The 20,609-nt window shown below is 36.3% G+C and overlaps 1 protein-coding gene across 9 annotated transcripts in view; it reads left to right on the top strand.

The window, feature by feature from the left end:
- ADGRV1 (adhesion G protein-coupled receptor V1) overlaps positions 1 to 20,609 on the top strand; it is a 590,892-nt gene that overhangs the window by 97,561 nt on the left and 472,722 nt on the right. For all 9 annotated transcript variants that reach the window (XM_053907199.1, XM_053907200.1, XM_053907201.1 and 6 more), the window contains 5 exons: positions 541 to 807; positions 6,406 to 6,532; positions 7,144 to 7,361; positions 7,981 to 8,724; positions 11,000 to 11,373. In XM_053907199.1, coding sequence (XP_053763174.1) covers positions 541 to 807; positions 6,406 to 6,532; positions 7,144 to 7,361; positions 7,981 to 8,724; positions 11,000 to 11,373 — 1,730 coding nt within the window. The remainder of the gene's footprint in view (positions 1 to 540; positions 808 to 6,405; positions 6,533 to 7,143; positions 7,362 to 7,980; positions 8,725 to 10,999; positions 11,374 to 20,609) is intronic.

Genomic DNA, 20,609 nt, shown 5'->3' with positions numbered 1-20,609 from the left:
TGACCTTTTTTAGTTTGATTTGTGAGCTTAATTGGTGTCTAATTCTTTCTTAAACCTTTTTCTGCAAGCCATTCAATTTACAACTGCAGGAACCTTTTAAAGCTCTTGAATTTTACTGATTACTATTCTTAACATTCAGATAACATGTACATAATGAATTAGTCCTGTGTTCAGCCTTCTGCTAATTGCTGTGGCACAAATAGAACATAAGATAGCTGGGCTTATTCTCAAGGAACTTACAATCTGAATTTGGATATGAGGTATATGAAACAGTAGGCAGAGGATTCAGCATGTAATTTACTGACAGCTTGAGAGTTGAAGACCATGAATTCTGTAGGAATGAAGGCAAGGGGAAGGTTACTAACCTAGAAGTAATCAGAAGAGGCTTCATGTAGGACTTGGCAATAGAGTTGAATCTTTAAGCAAAGATACAATGGAGGACAGTTCTTGTTTGGGCAGGGAGAAACAAAGTGATTTGAAAATATGTAGATGGGATCAGAAAAGCTCACATGTTCCTTCTTTTCTTCATAAATATTTCAGAACCTCGTGTGGTGAGAGTTCAGGAAGGTGAGACTGCTAACTTTACAGTTGTCAGAAATGGATCTGTGGATGTTGCCTGCACTGTCCAATATGCTACCATGGATGGGAAGGCTACCGCAAGAGAGGGAGACTTTGTTCCTGTTGAAAAGGGAGAAGCGCTCGTTTTTGCGGTTGGAAATAGGAAGCAGAGGATATCTGTCTTCATTAATGAAGATGATATCCCAGAAACAGATGAGTCTTTTTATATAATCCTCTTTAATTCAACAGGTAAATAAATTACATTTTTATGGCGGATCTGTTGTTTCAGTACCTTTATCAAGATGACATTATGTAACTGTCGTCTATGACTATTCAAGAGCAGAATTGTTTCTTTTATTGCTTTTTTGAGGGAAAGAATGAAGAATATACGTGTTGAATCTTCATGTGCCTGGTATACTCTGTGGCATTGTTTTTAATTTTTTTCACAATGTGGCACATGTATAAAATTGTGATACTATGTAAGGAATAGAAATCTTCTAGTTAAAGCTACCCTCAGCCTTGTTTAGTAACCCAAGGGCTTAGGGAATCAGTATCTGTAACCCCTTGCCATTCTAGCATGGCGTTGGACATACTGGCCAGGAAGCTGCAGTCTGTAGATGGTTGAATACAATTGGCTGTTTGATAATTCTCTGAAGGTATAGCCATGATGAATGGTACTTTGCAAGAAGGAAAAGATAAGGCTCTTTCTTCTTCTCTATACCATAAATGAAGCAGGATGTTTGGACCCCACTGTTTGGGTCCTGATATTACCTTTAGTCAATTGGTGAGGCTATAGCTTGTTTCTACATTTATTCTTTTTTTTATTTTATTTAAAAAAAATTTTTTTTTTAACGTTTATTTATTTTTGAGATAGAGAGAGACAGAGCATGAACGGGGGAGGGTCAGAGAGAGGGAGACACAGAATCCGAAACAGGCTCCAGGGTCTGATCTGTCAGCACAGAGCCCGACGCGGGGCTTGAACTCATGGACCGTGAGATCATGACCTGAGCCGAAGTCGGCCGCTCAACCGACTGAGCCACCCAGGCGCCCCTCTACATTTATTCTTTTAAGTGTACAAAGAGTTAGTTTTTTATGCACCTTTTGAGAATAAGTTGAAGATAGGATACTCCATCACCCCTGAATACATTAGTGCATTTTTTCTACAAACAAGGACACTCTCTTACATAACCACAATATAACCATAATGTAGTATAACCATTAATATAACATTAATGTAGTCATTGCCTCAGACCCCATTCAGATTTCTCCAGTTGTCCCAATAATGTCCTTTCTAGCAAAATGATCCTTTCATAAATCATGCGTTGATTTTAGTTGTCCTGTCTCTTTAATCTCTTCAATTTGGAGTAGTTCTCCTCAGTCTTTCCTTGACTTTTATGACCGTTATAATATAGAAATTACAGGCTAGTTATTTTGTAGAACATCGCCCATTTTATGTTTGATATTTCCCCATTACTAGTTTCAGGTTTTACATCGTTAGCAGGAATTTCATAGAAGTTACACTGTGTTCTTAACCATCTCTTCAGTTGACATGTGATTTTGTTTTTTGTCCCTTGATGGCAGTGTTTACTTTGACCATAATTTAGGTGGTGACTGCCAGGCTTCTCTACTGTACTTTTTTCTTTGTAATTAATGAATATTTTTGTGGGGAACACACTTTAGTAAATATCCTGTAACTCACCAAACTTTCATTTTTTTTCACTGATCTATATATCAGTATTGACTCATGATTTTATTTTAATACAGTGGGTTATATTTCACTGTCATTATTTGTTTTGGTGGTCAGATTTTCCCAGATTTGGCTAATGGTAGCCTATTTGAGATGACTTTTTTGTCTTTTTGACATATTCCATATTATTCTGTGAGCATTTTCTTACTTCCTGGCACAGCAAGCTGTTATAAACTCATCTTATACTTTTCCTGTGACAACCCTGAAATTAGTCATTTCTCCAAGAAGCCTGGTTTCTTTCAGTGAAGGATGTTTCTTAGAAACCAGAATCTGGGCATTAGGTGGGCATATTTGTTCTCAGCGTATGTTCCTCCTCGGCCCTGTTTGTGTACAGAAATTAGGCATGTATTTATGTATCTATTTCTATATACATACACTTGTCTATCTGTAATTCTGTATCCAACTATGTGAAAACCATTAGTTCATACCAATATTTCTATTTCTATTTCAGTGATTTGTTATAAGCTTCCAGGTTTCTTTCCTTCCATATTTGTCCCTTCTTTCTCTGATACTGTTAACTTTAGAAGCTGTTATCATTAATATATTTACTTATTTGATTAATTCCCTCTGTAACCACTTTTCCCCGTTGCTTCTTTTATCCTCCTTACACAAGGAGGTTACCTTTCTTACCCCTCTAGGGTTCTAGCTTCCTATGTTAGGCCAATTCCCTGTGTGGATGCCTTCCCACTCCACTCAGATTCCAACATCTAACACCGAGGTTTTCTTCTGTGGAGATGGCCTCCACAGAGGTCACTGTGGACCTCTGTTATGGTCACTGAGGACCACTGTTATGGTCACTGTTGTGCCATAACCGTCTGCCCTTACTGTGAATGCCTGCCTTGTGCTTTACCTTGTGTCTTTTGGACTGAAATACTCAGAAAGAAGAAAAGGAAAAGAAAGAGCTCACTTTTTGTTTATGCTGTGTTTCTCTGTCATTTTCCCTATCTTTATCTCTCTTCAGTTGTGTCTCTCTTCCTGTTTCCCTTCTTGTTTTTCACCCGGCTTAATAAGAAAATCAAAAAAGTAAAAATGAAAAATTCTTATGAGGAAAAAATTAACTTTGTAGAGTAATGTCCACAAAATAAATTTTACAGTTACAGAAAACCCCCACAATTATTAATCAGGTATTATGTAGACCAGAAACATTTTGATTAATTGTCCTAAAATTTAAATGAAAGAAATTGCTATAGATAAAAATAATTTTGGTGATGTAAAAGTGAAAAAGTTTTGCTGTCTGATGAAGAAATGACATAGTCTTAATAGTTTGCTGTAGAAATAAGTTCTTAATTCCATTTATTAATTTGGTGTCATTTTGTGGAAAACTATTGTATCCCCAAAATCTTTGGGGTCAAAATGTCACTGGGGTTCAACTATTATCAGGAACAAAATGTCACTATGATTATGGTGGATCAAAATATCTAAACCTCTTTTTAATTTTTTATTCTTTTTTAAGTTTAGAGAGAGCATACATGCACACATAAGTGGGGGAAGGGCAAAGGGAGGGATGGGGGAGTGGGAGAGAGAGAGAGAGAGTGAGAGAGAGAGAGAGAGGGAGATTCTTAAGCAGGCTCCATGTTTAGCACAGAGCCCAACATGGGGCTCGATACCATAACCCTGAGATCATGAGCTAAGCCAAAGTCAAGAGTCAGATGCTCAACCGACTGAGCCATCCAGGTGCCCCAAAACATCCAAACCTCTTACATAGAGAATGTAACATGACTATGCAAGGAAATGACTGTGTTTATTTTGTAAAATGTATCATTGGGGAAATATATTTTGATATTTGGAGAGAGAACAAGTAAGAGGAAGCGGTGTCACTGGATGACTGGCCTGAGGTATACTGCCACTGCATTTGTTTTCAATATTTTCCCAGATGTCATGGCATCTGAGGACGTAGTGACTTTAGCTATGAAGACTTGGATGACATAATTTGTGCTTTTACATCTCCTCTTAGTTCTTTCTCTTCCACTCTTCTCTCCTCTTTTATGATGTCAACACATCGAGCCCTGAAGGGATCAACGGTAGGAGGGCTGGATGGGTAGCATCTCTAACAGGACCTAGTGTTGGCAATGGATATTTGTCCCTGATAGTTACTGTTCACAGTATATGGCCCGAGATTGAATTATTGAATCAAAGGATGTGGCCATGCTCAGAGCCCTTGTTAAATACTGTCAATTCTCCCTGTGGAGGGATGGAATGAGTTTTTAGTACCACGTGTGATATGTTGTATGACAAATGCACATGGCATCAGTATCCTGCCAAAATTAGATTTTATTATTTTTGTTTTTCCTAGATTTTTATGATTCGATATTTTGAGGTATTTGGTTATTCTGTATTGTCAGCATTTTCTGTACAATTATTTTACTAGACAGTATTTTTTCCCTCTTTCCATTGGTTAATTATCAAAGTAAGTGTGAGTACAGTTGTATATTGATGTAAATTCTTTTTAATGTGCTGGTCTGCTGCATTTAATTTCTGATTCTATAATTTTAGTTTTAGATGTTGCCCTTATCTGATTTTAAAAGTTTTATTTCTTTCAGTTCAGCTAACATTCATAAATAACTTTTGTGTACCAGTTACTGGAACTCTACTCTTCAGGGCATGGAATTGATTAAGAAGGATTTGTCCAAGGAGCTCACAGTAGAATTGTATGTGTGTGTGGGTGTGTGTACTAAATTAATGCTATGATTGTTATGATACACTGACAAAGTGGGAAGTGCTGTAGGAACATGGTGGAACTTCTCTTACCTTAACTTTGGAATTCAAGGAAGAATTCCTGGAAGATGTGTCGCTTGAGCTGGGTCTTGAGGAGTAACAAGTGTAAAGATAAGGAGGATTTTGCTTGCTTTGGGAACAGCAGGAACAGAAAAGAGCTTTAGATCTCTGGGAAATAATGAGAATGTTATTGGCAATAACAGTGCTGACATACTTTGGATGGAATTGGAGTAGAGGAATCAAGTTCAACACCATAAAGATTGCTTTGTTCTGTGTATGACCAGATCAAACTGCTTCCTGAAAACAGAGACTTACAGGGAAATACACGGGGCGCTTGGGTGGTTCGTTCAGTTGAGTGTCTGACTTCGGCTCAGGTCATGATCTCACAGTTTGTGAGTTTGAACCCTGCATTGGCTTTGCTCCTGTCAGTGTGGAGCCTGCTTCTGATCCTCTGTTGTTCCCCCTCCCACACCCTCCCCCACTGCCCCGAGGCTTCATTCTCTGTCTCTCCCAAAAATAAATATTAAAAAAATAAATATAAATAAAGGGAAATGCCCAAGGGATGCCTTGGGTGGCTCATTCTGAGCATCTGACTCCTGATTTTAGCTCAGGTCACGATCCCAGGGTCGTGGGATTGAGCCCTCACCGTCTCCTTACTGAGCAAGGAGCCTGCTTAAGATTCTCTTCCTCTCTCTCCACCCCCCTCCACCCTACTCCTTTCCCCTGTTCATGCACTCTCTCTAAAATAAAAATTTTTTAATATTAAAAAGGGAAATGTTCAGACCATTCTAATTAATATGAACAGGAATATATTTTTTTAATGTTTACTTATTTTTGAGACAGAGAGAGACAGAGCATGAATGAGGGAGGGTCAGAGAGAGAGGGAGACACCGAATCTGAAGCAGGCTCCAAGCTCCGAGCTGTCAGCACAGAGCCCGACGCGGGGCTTGAACTCACAGACCATGAGATCATGACCTGAGCCGAAGTCGGAAGCTCAACTGACTGAGCCACCCAGGTGCCCCTGAACAGGAATATTTTTATGTTATGGGGTAATCCTCCCATTTTTTATGAAAAGAAAGAATATACCTCAAAAATTTGAATTACATAAAGCTGTGTTTTTGATTTCTAATTAAACTACTAAAGCAATATTCCTGTTGTGAAGAAAAGTATCTTCTCTGTTTTTCAGTGAAGTAGGTCTTCTGTAATTAAACATTTCCACAAAGACAAGTCACATTAAACTTATCTAGGCATCTCTTTTATTTATGACCTTCATTGTGGAAATTCTTGCTGAAATTTGAACTTCATTATAAACTTTTCCTTAATTTTAAATATGAATTTAATAGCAAGTTAACTACTTCTTTGTTATTTTAATTTTTTTAATTTAGGTGATACAGTAGTATATCAATATGGAATAGCTACAGTGATAATTGAAGCTAATGATGACCCAAATGGCATTTTTTCTCTGGAGCCCATAGACAAAGCAGTAGAAGAAGGAAAGACTAATGCATTTTGGTAAGCATATTTGAATAAGGTAAAATCATAATTGGATAAAATAAAACCTTTAAGCATGCACAAATTTGAAATATTATTAATGTTTCAAAATTTCAAAATTTCAAAATGAACTATAAGCTTTGTTTATGGTGTTGCCACTTGTTTAAAAAAAACAAAAAACAACACTTTAGCTGGTGAACAGAAATTATTATCCGTACCCTCCTCACCTCAGCTTCCATCATCAGGACTGAGAGACTTGAGTTATCCAAGGTCTTCTGCAACTCTTCTTTCAAATGATATGTGACTACCCTCACCCCATCCTTTGCTTTTGAAGAACTCTTGCCAGTTCTTCTGTAAATATTTTTCGATGGGGTTTAGAATTTACCCTTCAGTTTGTACTTTGAAGAGTATGACTTTTAAGATGGCTTCTCTTTGTTGTTTAAAGTTCTGCCTCATTCTCTTACCGTGAGATTAATCATGGGTTCTCACTAAGGATTAGCTGGCTGGTTTATATTAAAGATGGTAAATAGAAAAAGTCTATTGCTGAGATGACACAGAAAGCTATCATTGGAGTTAAATTCACTACTTATATATTTTTCATAAAAATTAATTTTCTTTAATTTGTTACGTAGGATTTTGAGGCATCGCGGACACTTTGGCAATGTTTCTGTGGCTTGGCAGCTGTTTGAGAATGATTCTGCTTTGCAGCCTGGACAGGAGTTCTATGAAACTTCAGGGATTGTTAACTTTATGGATGGTGAAGAAGCCAAACCAATAATTCTCCATGCTTTTCCAGATAAAATTCCTGAATTCAATGAATTTTATATTTTAAAGCTTGTAAACATTTCAGGTGCTGTGTTTTTCCACCTTTTTTATTTTATTGCTGAAATTTGATGTTTTATACATAAGTAATTAGAGCTGTACCAAAAATACAATTAATGAAAAAGTAAGTGTATCTTGATTGTCCAACTTTAAATGTCAAAAATACCCTTTTTGATAGAAGCATTATTTTTAACATTCATTTTGTGGTCTTGGCTTGGCTAAGTTTTATGGATGGAGACTTACATTCATTCTTAAATAGATTTTTTTCCTCACTAAATAGAGTATCTCCAACAAAATATTAATGGAAGTTAGGAAGTACAGATTCATGGTAGCTTAAACCTTGGTCTTGTGCCATTGAAACAATTTAGACAATCAGTTTCCCCATTACTTGTGGTTTTAAGCACAGGAATTAAAACTTTCTAGTTAATATTCTCTTTTCATGCTTTTTTGGTTATTAATGAAATTATTCTGAGCCAAAATACCTCTGAAAATGTGGTAAAAAACATATGGTGACATTGTTGTTCATTGATTAATGACTATATTATTTAACCAGAAGTTTGCTAGTCAAATTCCTTTTGTCTTCACCTCATACTGGAAAGTACTTCAGATTCTGATTTCTTATTTATTATAAGTCAATCTTATTACAGGTGGATCTCCAGGCCCTGGGGGCCAACTAGCAGGAACCAACCTCCAGGTGACAGTAATGATTCCATTTAATGATGATCCCTTTGGAATTTTCATCTTGGATCCAGAGTGCTTAGAGAGAGAAGTTGCAGAAGATGTCCTGTCAGAAGACGATATGTCTTATATTACCAATTTTACCATTTTGAGGCAGCAGGGTGTGTTTGGTGATGTACGAGTAGGCTGGGAAATACTGTCCAGTGAGTTCACTGATGGTTTGCCCCCAATGATAGATTTTTTGCTAGTTGGAATTTTCCCCAGCACTGTGCATTTACAGCCGCACATGCGGCGTCACCACAGTGGAACAGATGCTTTGTACTTCAGTGGAGTAGAGGGTGCATTTGGAACTGTTCATCCAAAATACCATCCTTCCAAGAACAACTCAATTGCCAACTTTACGTTTTCAGCTTGGGTAATCCCCGATGCCAATACAAATGGATTTGTTATAGCAAAGGATGATGGTAATGGAAGCATCTACTATGGGGTAAAAATTCAAACAAACGAATCCCATGTGACACTTTCTCTTCATTACAAAACTTTGGGTTCCAATGCTACATATATTGCCAAGACAACAGTCACGAAATATTTAGAAGAAAATGTTTGGCTTCATCTTCTCATTGTCCTGGATGATGGTATAATTGAATTCTACCTTGATGGAAATGCGATGCCCAGAGGAATCAAGAGTCTGAAAGGAGAAGCCATTATTGATGGTGAGTGTCATCTTTGACTAGGACACTGAATTTTGAATTTTTAAAAATTTTGATTTCTTACAAAGGCCAACTGGTATTTAAAAATCTGCTTGTGTATTGGTTTAATTTCTGTAATAAAGCTATGCCTACCAAAACCATAAATTCTGTACTGAGTGTTGCAGAAACGAATCAGGGAAAGTCTTTATCCTTGACGTACTTAAAATAGGCTCTGGGAGAGAGATGTGTATGTATAAACAGATCACCTCAATATTGTCGGATGAAAGAAAAATTATGAAGGCAGAATATTTATCTCCCCATAGGCAGTAGGAGGGATGGGGCATGATGATTCCAGGTAGAAAAAAGAGCAGAGGTATAGAAACATGAAACAGCCTATTGAATTTGGGGAACTGCTGCTTGGTGAATTGCTGGAGGTGAAGGGTGTTGGGTGTAAGGTTAAGGAGGAGTTGAAAGAGAAAAATTACTCTAAAATGCCCTGCAATTACAGAAGTTTATAGTATTAGTAGGTAAATAGGTGAATTCTGTGGAGAGCTTTGAAGAAATAGGCTTTGTGGTCTTCAATCTGCATTATGTATTGTTTCTTTGAGAAATAGTGGTTATTTCCGTTATAATCACCAATTCTTTCCCAGCCCCTCCATCCTAGGATGTGATTATTTTTTAATTAGTAGGAAAGTAGAGCACAGCTTATATGGTTGTAGCTTATTAGACTATTTTCCTTCTGAACCTCCTTGCATTGGGTATCTGGTTGTATTTTTTTTCTAGTAGAAAAAAAATGCCCAAAAGAAACAACATGCACACGCTACTGATTTCACCTCCAAGGATTATGCTTACAGCATTCTGTAGCATTAAATCAATCCCCTTTTGATTGTGTGAATATATGCATATGTCTGTTACCACTGATTCATCTGGTGATGGCATGGTGGTAGAATGAGAGTGGGAAGGATTGGGGAGATCAAGAGCTGGTGTTTCTTTTCTCTGTTTAGCGTACTGCAAGGAACTTAGATTGTTTCTGTAATTTGTAATTTGGAAACAAAATTTCAAAGTATTTATATATTTAAAATATATTAATGAACTATAGTATATGTTAGGTATTTTAAGATACATAAAAGTATATGTTCCATATGGTGTACAGATAGATGAAGTTTTAAAACTTTAAATTCATTAATTTCAGCACCCATGTAACTAACTAGATCAAGAAATAGCATTCCAGAACCCTTCTAGCCCTTCTGCAGTCACTGACTCACCACCCTGCCCACCTACTGTTGCCATTTCTGAGAGCATGAGAGTAGCTTCTCCTATTTTTTTATTTTATGTAAATCAATTGAGCAGTGTGGATACTTGAGTGCCTGGCTTCTTTTGCCCAGTATTGTTTCTAGTGTTCATCATATCTTTGCCTGTCATAGATATTTCACTCTCTTTACTATATAGTTAGTCCAGAACTGCTGCAGGGGCGATTGAAATAATAATTGCAGGATACTTGTGACTGCCCTAAAACAACTACCTGGGTTCTGCCTTGGTTGATGATTTTTATAAACAGTATTACTTGTACTTTTTTCCCAAAGTACTGCCAAGCTGTCATCTTATATAAATATCCTAGTTGAGTTATTGGAGAGGGAATAAGTAAAGAAATAAGAACTAGTGAATTTTCGAAAAGGGAGAGCTTTAAAGAAATAGTCATGATTATTGATACATAGTAATATAATTGGAGCTTCATGTTGTTATTTTCATGAAAAAATCTGTAAGACTTGCATATGATATTGTTCCTGGGGAGGAATACTTTTTTTTTTTTGTATATCCTTTGCATTAATTATTGGTGTAAAATTATTTGGTCTGTGAAAACTTTTGTTGAATTCTCACAGCTTTATTTGACTCAGGATGCTTTTCTAACAGATTAAGCCTTGATTTGCTCAAACAACAGTAATAGAAACAGTTAAAAAAATTGTGACTGAATTGTTCCATTCTTAGATGTGCAAGAGATTTTAAAATTTTCTGGAAGAAAAATCTATATAAGTATACACTCACATATACATAAACACATACACACACATATATACACACACGTACAAGATATCCTTTAGTGTAACATATCTTACATCCCAGCAATTAGATTCTGTTTTCATATCAGAAAAGAGCTTTCATTTGATTATATTTGCTTTATGTATTTTATTTATCTAATAAAACCTCTTAACAAAATTGTTCCACTTTCTGAATCACACTTTGTAATTTGGTACAGGATAGTAGTGGATATTGTCGTGTTTAAACCCATTTCTAATTGCAGGGCCTGGAATGCTGAGGATTGGGGCAGGAATGAATGGCAATGACAGATTTACAGGTTTGATGCAGGATGTGAGGTCCTATGAGCGGAAACTGACTGTTGAAGAAATTTATGAACTTCATGCTATGCCAGCCAAGAGTGATTTACATCCTGTTTCTGGATATCTGGAGTTCCGACAAGGAGAAACTAACAAATCATTCATTATTTCTGCAAGAGATGATAATGAAGAGGAGGGAGAGGAATTATTCATTCTTAAACTAGTCTCTGTATATGGAGGAGCTCGCATTTCTGAAGAGAATACTACAGCAAGATTAATAATACAAAAAAGTGACAACGCCAATGGCTTGTTTGGTTTCACAGGAACTTGTATCCCAGAGGTAAGTAGTGCGCTTGGGGGATTTTGGAGTTAAAAGTTCACTGTAGGTAGATTTGTTTGGGGGTAGCCTTTCTTTCATTTGGTAAATGTGCTTAAGTATCTACTCTAAGCCCAGAAGTATGCTAGAACAAGTGGTTGCAAAAGTAAAGTATAAGGTCCTTGCTTTTATAAGTTCACAGTTTGAATTAGAAGCTTTATCAGCTGATAGAAGTAATAAGAAATTAACAAATGAAACTTGAGCAATTATCTGTAAAGTTAATGTATTTCACAGAAGGCCCAGAATACTCCACATGTAATGTACTTTGTCTACTGTTTGGATACTACATAGGTAAATGAAATAATACATATTGAAAGCTTCTATGAATAATAGTAATTGAAACTTTATTAAAATATGATTTTTTGAGTTTTTTTTTCCACATGTGAAATGTATGTGTGAGTAGTTACAACATTCTTCCATGTTGGGTGTAATGCCTTCCTTATCACCCTTCTTGGCCAGCTTTAATTCATTAGGCTGTTTTATTGTCCTTATCAGTTCTTTCCAGGTTTTCAAAGATCTCTAATCATCTTGGTTTCCTGTTCAGTAATGTGAGATCTCATGACACCACTTCACAGGTGTTGACTGTGACAACAACAGCTCCATGCCCATGAAAGGATGCCAAGTAACAAGAGTCTTTTCCTTTGCAAGTTGATGCTTGTAGATTTAGAAGGGCTTTTTTGTAAATTGAAGCAATTAAGAAAACCATGAATTAATACCAGGTGAAAAGCAGTCTCCTGGTCATAGGCCCGATTTAGCTCAAATTGGGGAGCCTAGCTCTCAGAGGAGTGTCTTACTGCCCTTCTCAGCTCTTTAGTTTGGTGATAATCATAAGAGATCTTCAAATAGTGGGCTTTTTCTATACCAGAAATACCAGAATATCTTAGACTAAGGAGGAGAAATGTCATACAAATCTGTAATTTAAAAAGAATTGTGTTTATCTATAATGATAATACTTAAAAATGTTTTTTAAATGTTTATTTTTGAGAGAGAGAGAGAGAGAGCATGAGTGGGGAAGGGGCAAAGAGAGAGGGAGAGATGGAATCTGAAGCAGTCTCCAGGCTCTGAGCTGTCAGTGCAGAGACCTACATAGGGCTCGAACTTGTGAACTGTGAGATATGATCTGAGCCGAAATCAGATGCTTAATGGACTGAGCCACCCCGGCGTCCCTATAATGATAATAGTTTTAAATAGATATTCAATCATTAAAGAATTTTACATGTTAAGTTTTTGATATGCCTTTCTGACAATCCATAATACAGTGGCAACAAATATTAATTATTATTCTCACCACCCAATAAGGTTAAGAACTGAGGGTTAGAGGACCTGAAAAAAATAACCTAACTTGAATTAAATAAGACAGGATCAAATACCTGGTTCAAGGCTTGGCAGTTACCAACACTAAATAAATATGAGTTTTACTTTTTTTTCTTCTAAGATACAGTGGGAAGAACTGAAATTTGAATCTGTCTTGTGACTTCTAACCTTTGTCTTTCCCCCTGTGTTTTTAATATTATCATCTCTATTTTTAAAAAGACAGGTCGCTTCCATCAGACCGTGAGAACCATTAGGGTACCATGTAAAATCAGCTTCCCTTTAATTCCTTTTATGACTCAGCACCTGCCTATGGCTCTAGCTTCTTGGTCAGTATGTTGGTCAGACTCCTCTTTGATCAGTATGTTTCAGTCACACTTGCCTGCTTCAATTACAGTCTCTGGGCATCAGGGCTTTGTAGCCTCTCTATTTGGAACACTCCCATTCTAGATCTTCAGAATCAGTCATTCAAATCTCAGTTTTAAGACCTTTTCTCAGTGAAGACTTTCTTATCTAAAGTAGCCCCCCCTTCCTTCTCCCAACCAGTTTTTCTCCATCCCTTCACCTAGTTTTAATTTTTCTATAATATTTATTACACTCTTAAATTCCCTTTGTTATTTATAAGTTCATATATTTATTGGCTAGCCCTTTCCACCATATGGATGAAAGAACCCTGAGTGTAATAAGGTCTTATTGTTCATTATTGTATCTCCCAACACCTAGAATGGATTATAGTAGGTACTTAATACGTCTTTGTTGAATTTACGAATGTATTCTAGTAATTAAGACCTAAAAAGGCATATACTTCAAACAACAAACACGTTTAGGTTCAGTTAGCTGCATAAACAACCAAACTGGAAAAAAAATACATAAATGTTAAAAATCTGCCCCAAGTGAGGAATAGTTTTTGATTGTTTTTCTGGCTTTGTGGGCTATGATAGTGAGTTTTCAATGCTGGAGTTTTCAATGCTGGCTTGTCTTACAAGTCCCACTGATAGATTGCATTGGTGTGGGTTTGCCCCCACTTAGTTATATAGCTTTGCCTGTTCATAGAAATCTCAAAATTTGAACAGGACCAGTCAAGTCTTTAATTGGAGAAGAGAGAACTTCGCAATGTAAGCCGCAACATGTATACTATTAGAACTTCTGGAAAGAAAAAGAAAACATTCTCCAAGCCCAAAGGAGAGAGAAATAGAATATATCTATATTGGAAAGAGTAAAATTTAGACAGTAAAGGGAAGTGTTGAGTCTAAAAGAACATTGGAATCTCAGGAATATTATAGAATTTGCGTTTCTGAAATTATTAAGACTATAAGTATAGAATTCTTTCATCTTTTCATCTTTTTTTCATCTTTTCATATTTCTCCTAAGGAGTAATATGAAGTATTTTTATCATCATCAGTAATACTAATTGATTGCTTGCTGAAGTTGTAATTCAAAGTGCAGGTAGATCAATGGGTTCTAATGTATTAGAGTACGATTTTACATTTGCAACTCAACTCTAAGAAACTACCACTTGTCAAATTGGTATAATGTGGAGGAGGAATATCCGTAACTATCTGCCAAGACTGTTTAAATCCTCCTCCTTTCCCAGTTACATATCTGTGTGAGGATGGCTATTTTCATATATTTCAACCAAAATAACAAGTAGCAACAGAGAAATTGATTGCAGAAGGAGATATGAGAGTCTAGCTGTCTTCCATTAAGCTAGACATTAAAAGAGATTTACAAAAATTTAAACAATGCCCCTCTGTCACTAATTTCTTTTGTTTTGGAAAATACAGTTGTTTCACATAAAATATGTTGCTTATGTTAGCACGTAATGAGTTTATTATTGCTATTTTAAAATGAGTTGCTATATCAATATTTAAATTCTTTTCAATTTTAATTTGTAAAATGGTAAATATCAGCAGATTTCACTAGCATAAGCTAAAAGCTCCTTGGGGTTCTTAAAAATTTTTATGAGTGTTCAGGAATTAATGAAACAAAATTATGTGAGAACCCCTGGTTTATTCTATGCTTGGAATTGTCTGCAGGGTTTAAATTTTATGGCTATTTGCTTCATTTTTAGAAATAAAAACCACTGTCACTTCCGTAGATTCTTCTCTATTGTGTTATTGTGGTGACATTGAAAAGTTAATTTTTTTCTTATCCCTTCAAAAATGTTGAAGGCAATAGCGATCTTTAAAGACTTCTCTATGAGTTATGTTATGCTTTTACATTTTCATAGATTCATATGAAATAAAATAATATGAAAGTTAAAATGAAAGTATAATCACATCTTAAATAATGAAAAAATGTAGAACATGACATGGTCTATACTTGGCATATTGAAAGAGATCATAATTATTTTGTGATTTGTTACTGCCTAGCCTGGTATGCCATCTTGTTTTTACTAAGTAGCAGGTGCTTAATAAATTGTAATTGAAAGAATGAATAAACCTGTATGTAGTGGAGAGCCCTGATGGGGCCATGCCAACTAGTTCTCTGTATTCCAGGTGGTGTCTATACTGAACAGATGACTGAGTTTTGTTGGATCTGTAGCATAGCAACCACATTCTCATGTTTTCCACCCGTATTTTGGTATTCTGTGTATTCTTTAATGTTACTTTCTCTGCACCTTATTTTGGCACTATTTTTGTATGTCCTACAGTCTTGTATATCAGATAATTATAAAGTAATGAGATTACTTTTCATAATGATTCATAGAACTTCCTAGTCTCATTATTTTATTTTTATAACTAATACTTGGATTAAATTTTATATTTATGAACTCAGCCTAAGAATAGATTTAGAGATATTTTGAGAGGATCTTTGTAAAACTGAGAATATTATTTAACTTGGACTGTGTTTCTTTTTAAGTGCCTGCCATATGTTATGTGAATAGATTCCTTTAGATATAAGTGATATTGATATAATCTGATATCATAGATCTTCACCCAAGTGTGAAACAAAATAAAAAATTAATTGGATGTGTAATTATTAGGTGTTAGCTTTAATCTTCTACTCCAATACAGAAAGCCAAATTATGGCTCAGTGCATTATTTTTTTCTGGGAAAATATGTTTCAAAAACTTTTCTGGTTGTTAACCTTTATAATTACTCTTCTGTAGTTCTGAAGATTGAGCACATTTCTGATTCAAAAGAGGAAATAGTAGTGGCTACTGCTGTTTATTGTGAAAAACTGAGTGATGGTGGTTTTTGATGATTACTTCTTGATGTTATGCTTCTCGTATACTGGCCTAAACGTTTGCTCGTATCCTGATTCCAAAGTCAGTTAGTTGAATATTTTAATAGAAAAACTATTTTAACTGTTTATTCTCATATCTTCATTATTTTCTGGTATTAATAATTCCTTCATCTGGTTCAGTATTTCCCAGGGATTGCGCACGATGACCTTAATAAGAAATGTCTAATGCGTATTCCTGGGCACATTCCTGATTGAGGACTCCATTTCTGAATCAGAATCTCTGGCAGGGAGATGAGATGGGAATCAAAACCCTGAACTTAAAAAATCTTTTTAAATGGAAAATATCATACATACATAAAAATAAGAGAAGACAGAATAATGAACCCCAGTGACCCACCACCTAAGCGTCAACATTTATCAGACTTTGGCCAATTTCATCTCCTTGTTTTGGGCTGAAGTCATTTTTAAAGCAAATCTCAGACATTGTGTCATTTGTCTGTAAATTCATAAGTATGAAAAATGGATTTTTACCAAGCATCCGAGGTGATTTTTTTATGGACCTTTGACATTTGAAGTTTCTTCCCTAACTGGAGATTTATAGTTTACTTTATTGAATAAATTGTTAATATGGATAGCCTTTTCTTTAAAAAAAAAACCCCTGAAAATAGTAGCTGATAGATTTTGATTAGGGCTTTACCAAATGAAAGCATGGTTAAATAGCTTTTCCCTGTGTGATTCCTACAAGTAAAAAGCTCCTTTCTTAGTCCTGGGTGCTGCCTGGTAATGCTCTTAGACTTAGTAAGTAAGTAGTTGTAAGGAAATATGTCAGAGTCCTGAGTGCATCTTTGGATCCATTTCATTTTTGTCTCCTGCTAAAAAGGGAAAATTTGAAATTCATATGTTGGGATTAATTAATTCATATGTTGGGATAATTATTAATATGAAATTCGTATGTTGGGATTAATGGCTTATTTATTTAGCTTATTCAGAGTGTTCATTCTGGTTAAAATTTGGGGCAAATGTGTTCCCATTGTGATAGGAATCAAAATGTATAGGGATTTACTTTTTTCAATACGTAAGCATATATATTTCTTGATAAAATGGGAATGTAGCATTTTTTTTTTTTGGAATTGTGTATGTATCTGTATGTTTGTTAAGGAGAAAAAATATAAAAAATTTTCAGTACTTAATATATTCCTGTAGGTACCTTCTAAGACATTTGTTTAATCACCCAGATCCATTAGACATTATGATACTCATTTTCAGAAGAAATCACTGAGACTGAGATGTTTGATAAATGGTAGCGTGAAGAGGCTTAGGAATGTTTGACCTTAAAGCCATATACTCTTTTCATCACACATTTATATACCAGTGGCTGTGATGAAAATGCTGATGTAAATGTCTAGGTGGCAGGTGGGAATTAAATTAGATGCGTATTGAGCACTTGGGTGTCTCTTCTGTTTCCCCTTCTCTCCAGCCTCAGGATTGGAGCGCCCCACCTTCAGAGCAGTCAGTTCTTCCATCATGTGGTAGATGGGCTCCTAAAAATCACTGCAGTATGCCAAACTGGATGAGGAAAACACAGAACTTAAGGAAATGATGGGTTAGGAGAACACTACTCAAAAACTTGGTCAGTGGCATGTAAAAAGAAAGATAGGGAATCAATAAAAAAAGTTTCACACAATAAATGTGAAATACTCATATACTACAAGAAATATGGTGTATACCTAGGGAAAAACCCTTGTTTGCTTGAAGAAGCAAGCAGTACACAGTTGCAGGTTGTGTATTCTTGTGAAGTGAGAGGAAGGTTATCTGACATCCAAGGGAAAGTTGCCACATTAGATGCAGTTAAGTGTGGCTAGCAACACACGTGTTGCACTGAGGCAGCTGATGTTTCAGGGGTGTTTGTGTTTCTACATGACTTGTTTCAGGTCAGCGCAGTTTTCTGTGTTCACCATGTTTCTTATAGATGAAATCACATAAGCAAATGTGAAGTCCACATAACAGATTATGGATTATTCACATTATGCTCTCTGATAGGTCAGTTGCATTGGAATAGTTTTATGATTTCAAAACCAGTGTTATAGCATAACTGACCATACTTGATCCTTTTCTTTACATCTATAGTTACTTCTCTTGTCATCTCTTCCAGTCTTTAAGTAGCATTTATATAATGTTATATGTATATACCATTTGTATGTGGCCTTAAATACCATTTATATGTTGATGCCTCCCAAATTTATAATGTCAATCCTGGCCTCTCCCCAAAATTCCAGACTCATTTTTCTAGCTGCTCACTTGACACATCTCTTGGATATGTAGTAGACATTTCAAACTGAGCATATTTAACAGTCAACTCTTTGACCTTTACTGTAAAGCCTGTAACTAACTGTTGGAGGTGGAAAGATCAAGCCTGCTTTACACAAGCCTGACGTGTCTTGATGTATTGGTGCTTGCTGAAAGTGGGCTACCACCACTCTGTTGCTCCATTCAGGAGTGGCTCTGAAGGATGAGGACAGAGCAGTAAACAGCCAGCCCACTTAGCTAGTCATTTTATGTGGAGGGAGAAATGGTCTGAAGTTATGAAGTACATGTTTGAGCAGTGCTAATGACATAGTGGTCTGGCAGGGACTTAAATTCATCAAGACTAGAGACAAGAAAATTTGGGGAAGAGTCATGTTAATAGATAGAAGGATATGGGCACTAAGTGTAAGGGGACATTTCCCAAAAGACTCTCAACAACTGGGAAATTAGGATGAGGCATCCACTGGATGTCAACTAGACTCTTCACTGCCAGCACAGTGCCATTAACAGAGTGATGGCAGGAATCGAGGCTATGCATGTGCCAGACAGCATGAGCTCCCTCTTATTTTTTTTTAAGTTTATTTATTTATTTTGAGAGAGAGAGACAGACAATCCCAAGCAGGCTCCATGCTGTCAGTTCAGAGCCTGGTGTGGGGCCCGATCCCACCAACCAGGACTCGATCCAATGAACCAGGACCCAATCCCACGAACCATGAGATCATGACTTGAGATGAAATCAAGAGTAGATGCTTAACCAACTGAGCCACCCCATTATGAGCTCCCTCTTAACAAGATGGATCTAGAAACTCTCGCTGCTGAATGCCCAAATAGCAAGCAGCAAAGACCAAAGGTAGTTGCTTTCCAATAAGCTCTTTAGTGGTAGCTTGATCCCAATCTGGCTGTTTTACTCCAGAGTGAGTAATTACTGGAATTAATACTTACCTTAGCTAATGAGTTATTGTTGTTGTTATTATTGTTATTATTATTATTATATTGGAATTAATGTTGGAGTTCTATTATTATTATATTGGAATTATTATTGGAATTAATACTTACCTAATGAGTTTATGTTCTTAGTAGATCTACCAGACCATCATCTGAAGGCTGAAAAAATGCCTGCTGTGTCCACTGGGAAGCCTGCCTCAGAGGGACTTGTTTTATGTGAAGGAGGTGTAACAGTGGGCACACAGTCCTAGGATTCCCTGCCCTTACTATAAACCACATCACCTGAATCAGCTGGCTTACTACAATAATGGGATGGCCTGATAAAGACTCAGCTAAGGTGCCATCTCAAGGACCACATCTTGTAGGGTGGGGGTGATCTAGTATGTATCCAGTGGCTGATAACTGGTCAGTGTCCACAGTACCTAGGCTACATGGGCTCAGGAGACAAGAGGTAGAAAGTAAGAGTGGCCCTGTCTCCATCACTCCCAGTCACCAATTGCTAGAATTTGTGTTTCTCATTCTCATGCTTTAGGTTCTGCTGGATTATAAGTTCTGGCTCTGTCTGGGTGAGGGGCTGTCCACCAGGAGTCGCACTGGAGGCTCTGCTGAACAATCACCTGTAGTTTTGGGCTTCTCATTCCAGGGGGCCTGCAGGCAAATAAAAGAATTATAGTATTGTCCCAGAAATGCTTAGTCTTATTTACTATGAGGCACTAGGGTTGCTGTTACCCTTTGAAGCAGAGGTATTGATGGTTGGTGAAACTCAGGATTTCTTGGTGCTTCCACACTCATTGATAACTATGTTGACTATTGCCTTTTTGTGAATACATTTTAAATCTTTTCTTTCCAGCCCCAGTGTTGGCACCAAAATGACTCTATCTTATGCTGACAGAGGTGATCATGATTGACATGAAAAAGAGTGACATCATCTAAATTAGAACTTGTATTTTGAGTTCTATTCCTTTAGTTTTGGTTCTTTTTTCTATGAATTGTATATATGCTTGCTAACATAAAAATAAAATTGAATTAAAAGACTGAGAATTTAAGAGCATCAAGACTTTATTCTAAAAGATCTAACTTCATGTAATTTTTAAGCATTTATCTTAAGTGTTTAGATAAAAATATTTTCCATATGAAAAATACATACAGACATGTGTATACATGTATATATGTATACATATGTATATATGACTATCAAAAAATATTGAGCATAATAGAAAATGCCCTCCTTGACCTGACATTTGTCTTCCCACCAGACGTTTCTCAAGGCTCTCGCCACTTGTCACTTTGTGCTGTCCTCAGAATGATTTCATAAAATCCACTCTATTACTTTTTATGTCCATGCCTAGAATGTTCTCCCTCATGTCATTTTCTACCCTCTACCCCACACTTCTATTCCCCATTTGGCTTGTCCGTGTTCAACTTCTAAAACTTTGAGTTTGTCTTTCTTT

This window comes from Panthera pardus, unplaced genomic scaffold, assembly GCF_024362965.1.
Source record: "Panthera pardus isolate Hobbes unplaced genomic scaffold, ASM2436296v1 HiC_scaffold_2, whole genome shotgun sequence".
NCBI classification, from domain to species: domain Eukaryota; kingdom Metazoa; phylum Chordata; class Mammalia; order Carnivora; family Felidae; genus Panthera; species Panthera pardus.
The sequence above is the reverse complement of the archived record's forward strand: the minus strand, read 5'-3'. Positions and strand labels throughout refer to the sequence as shown.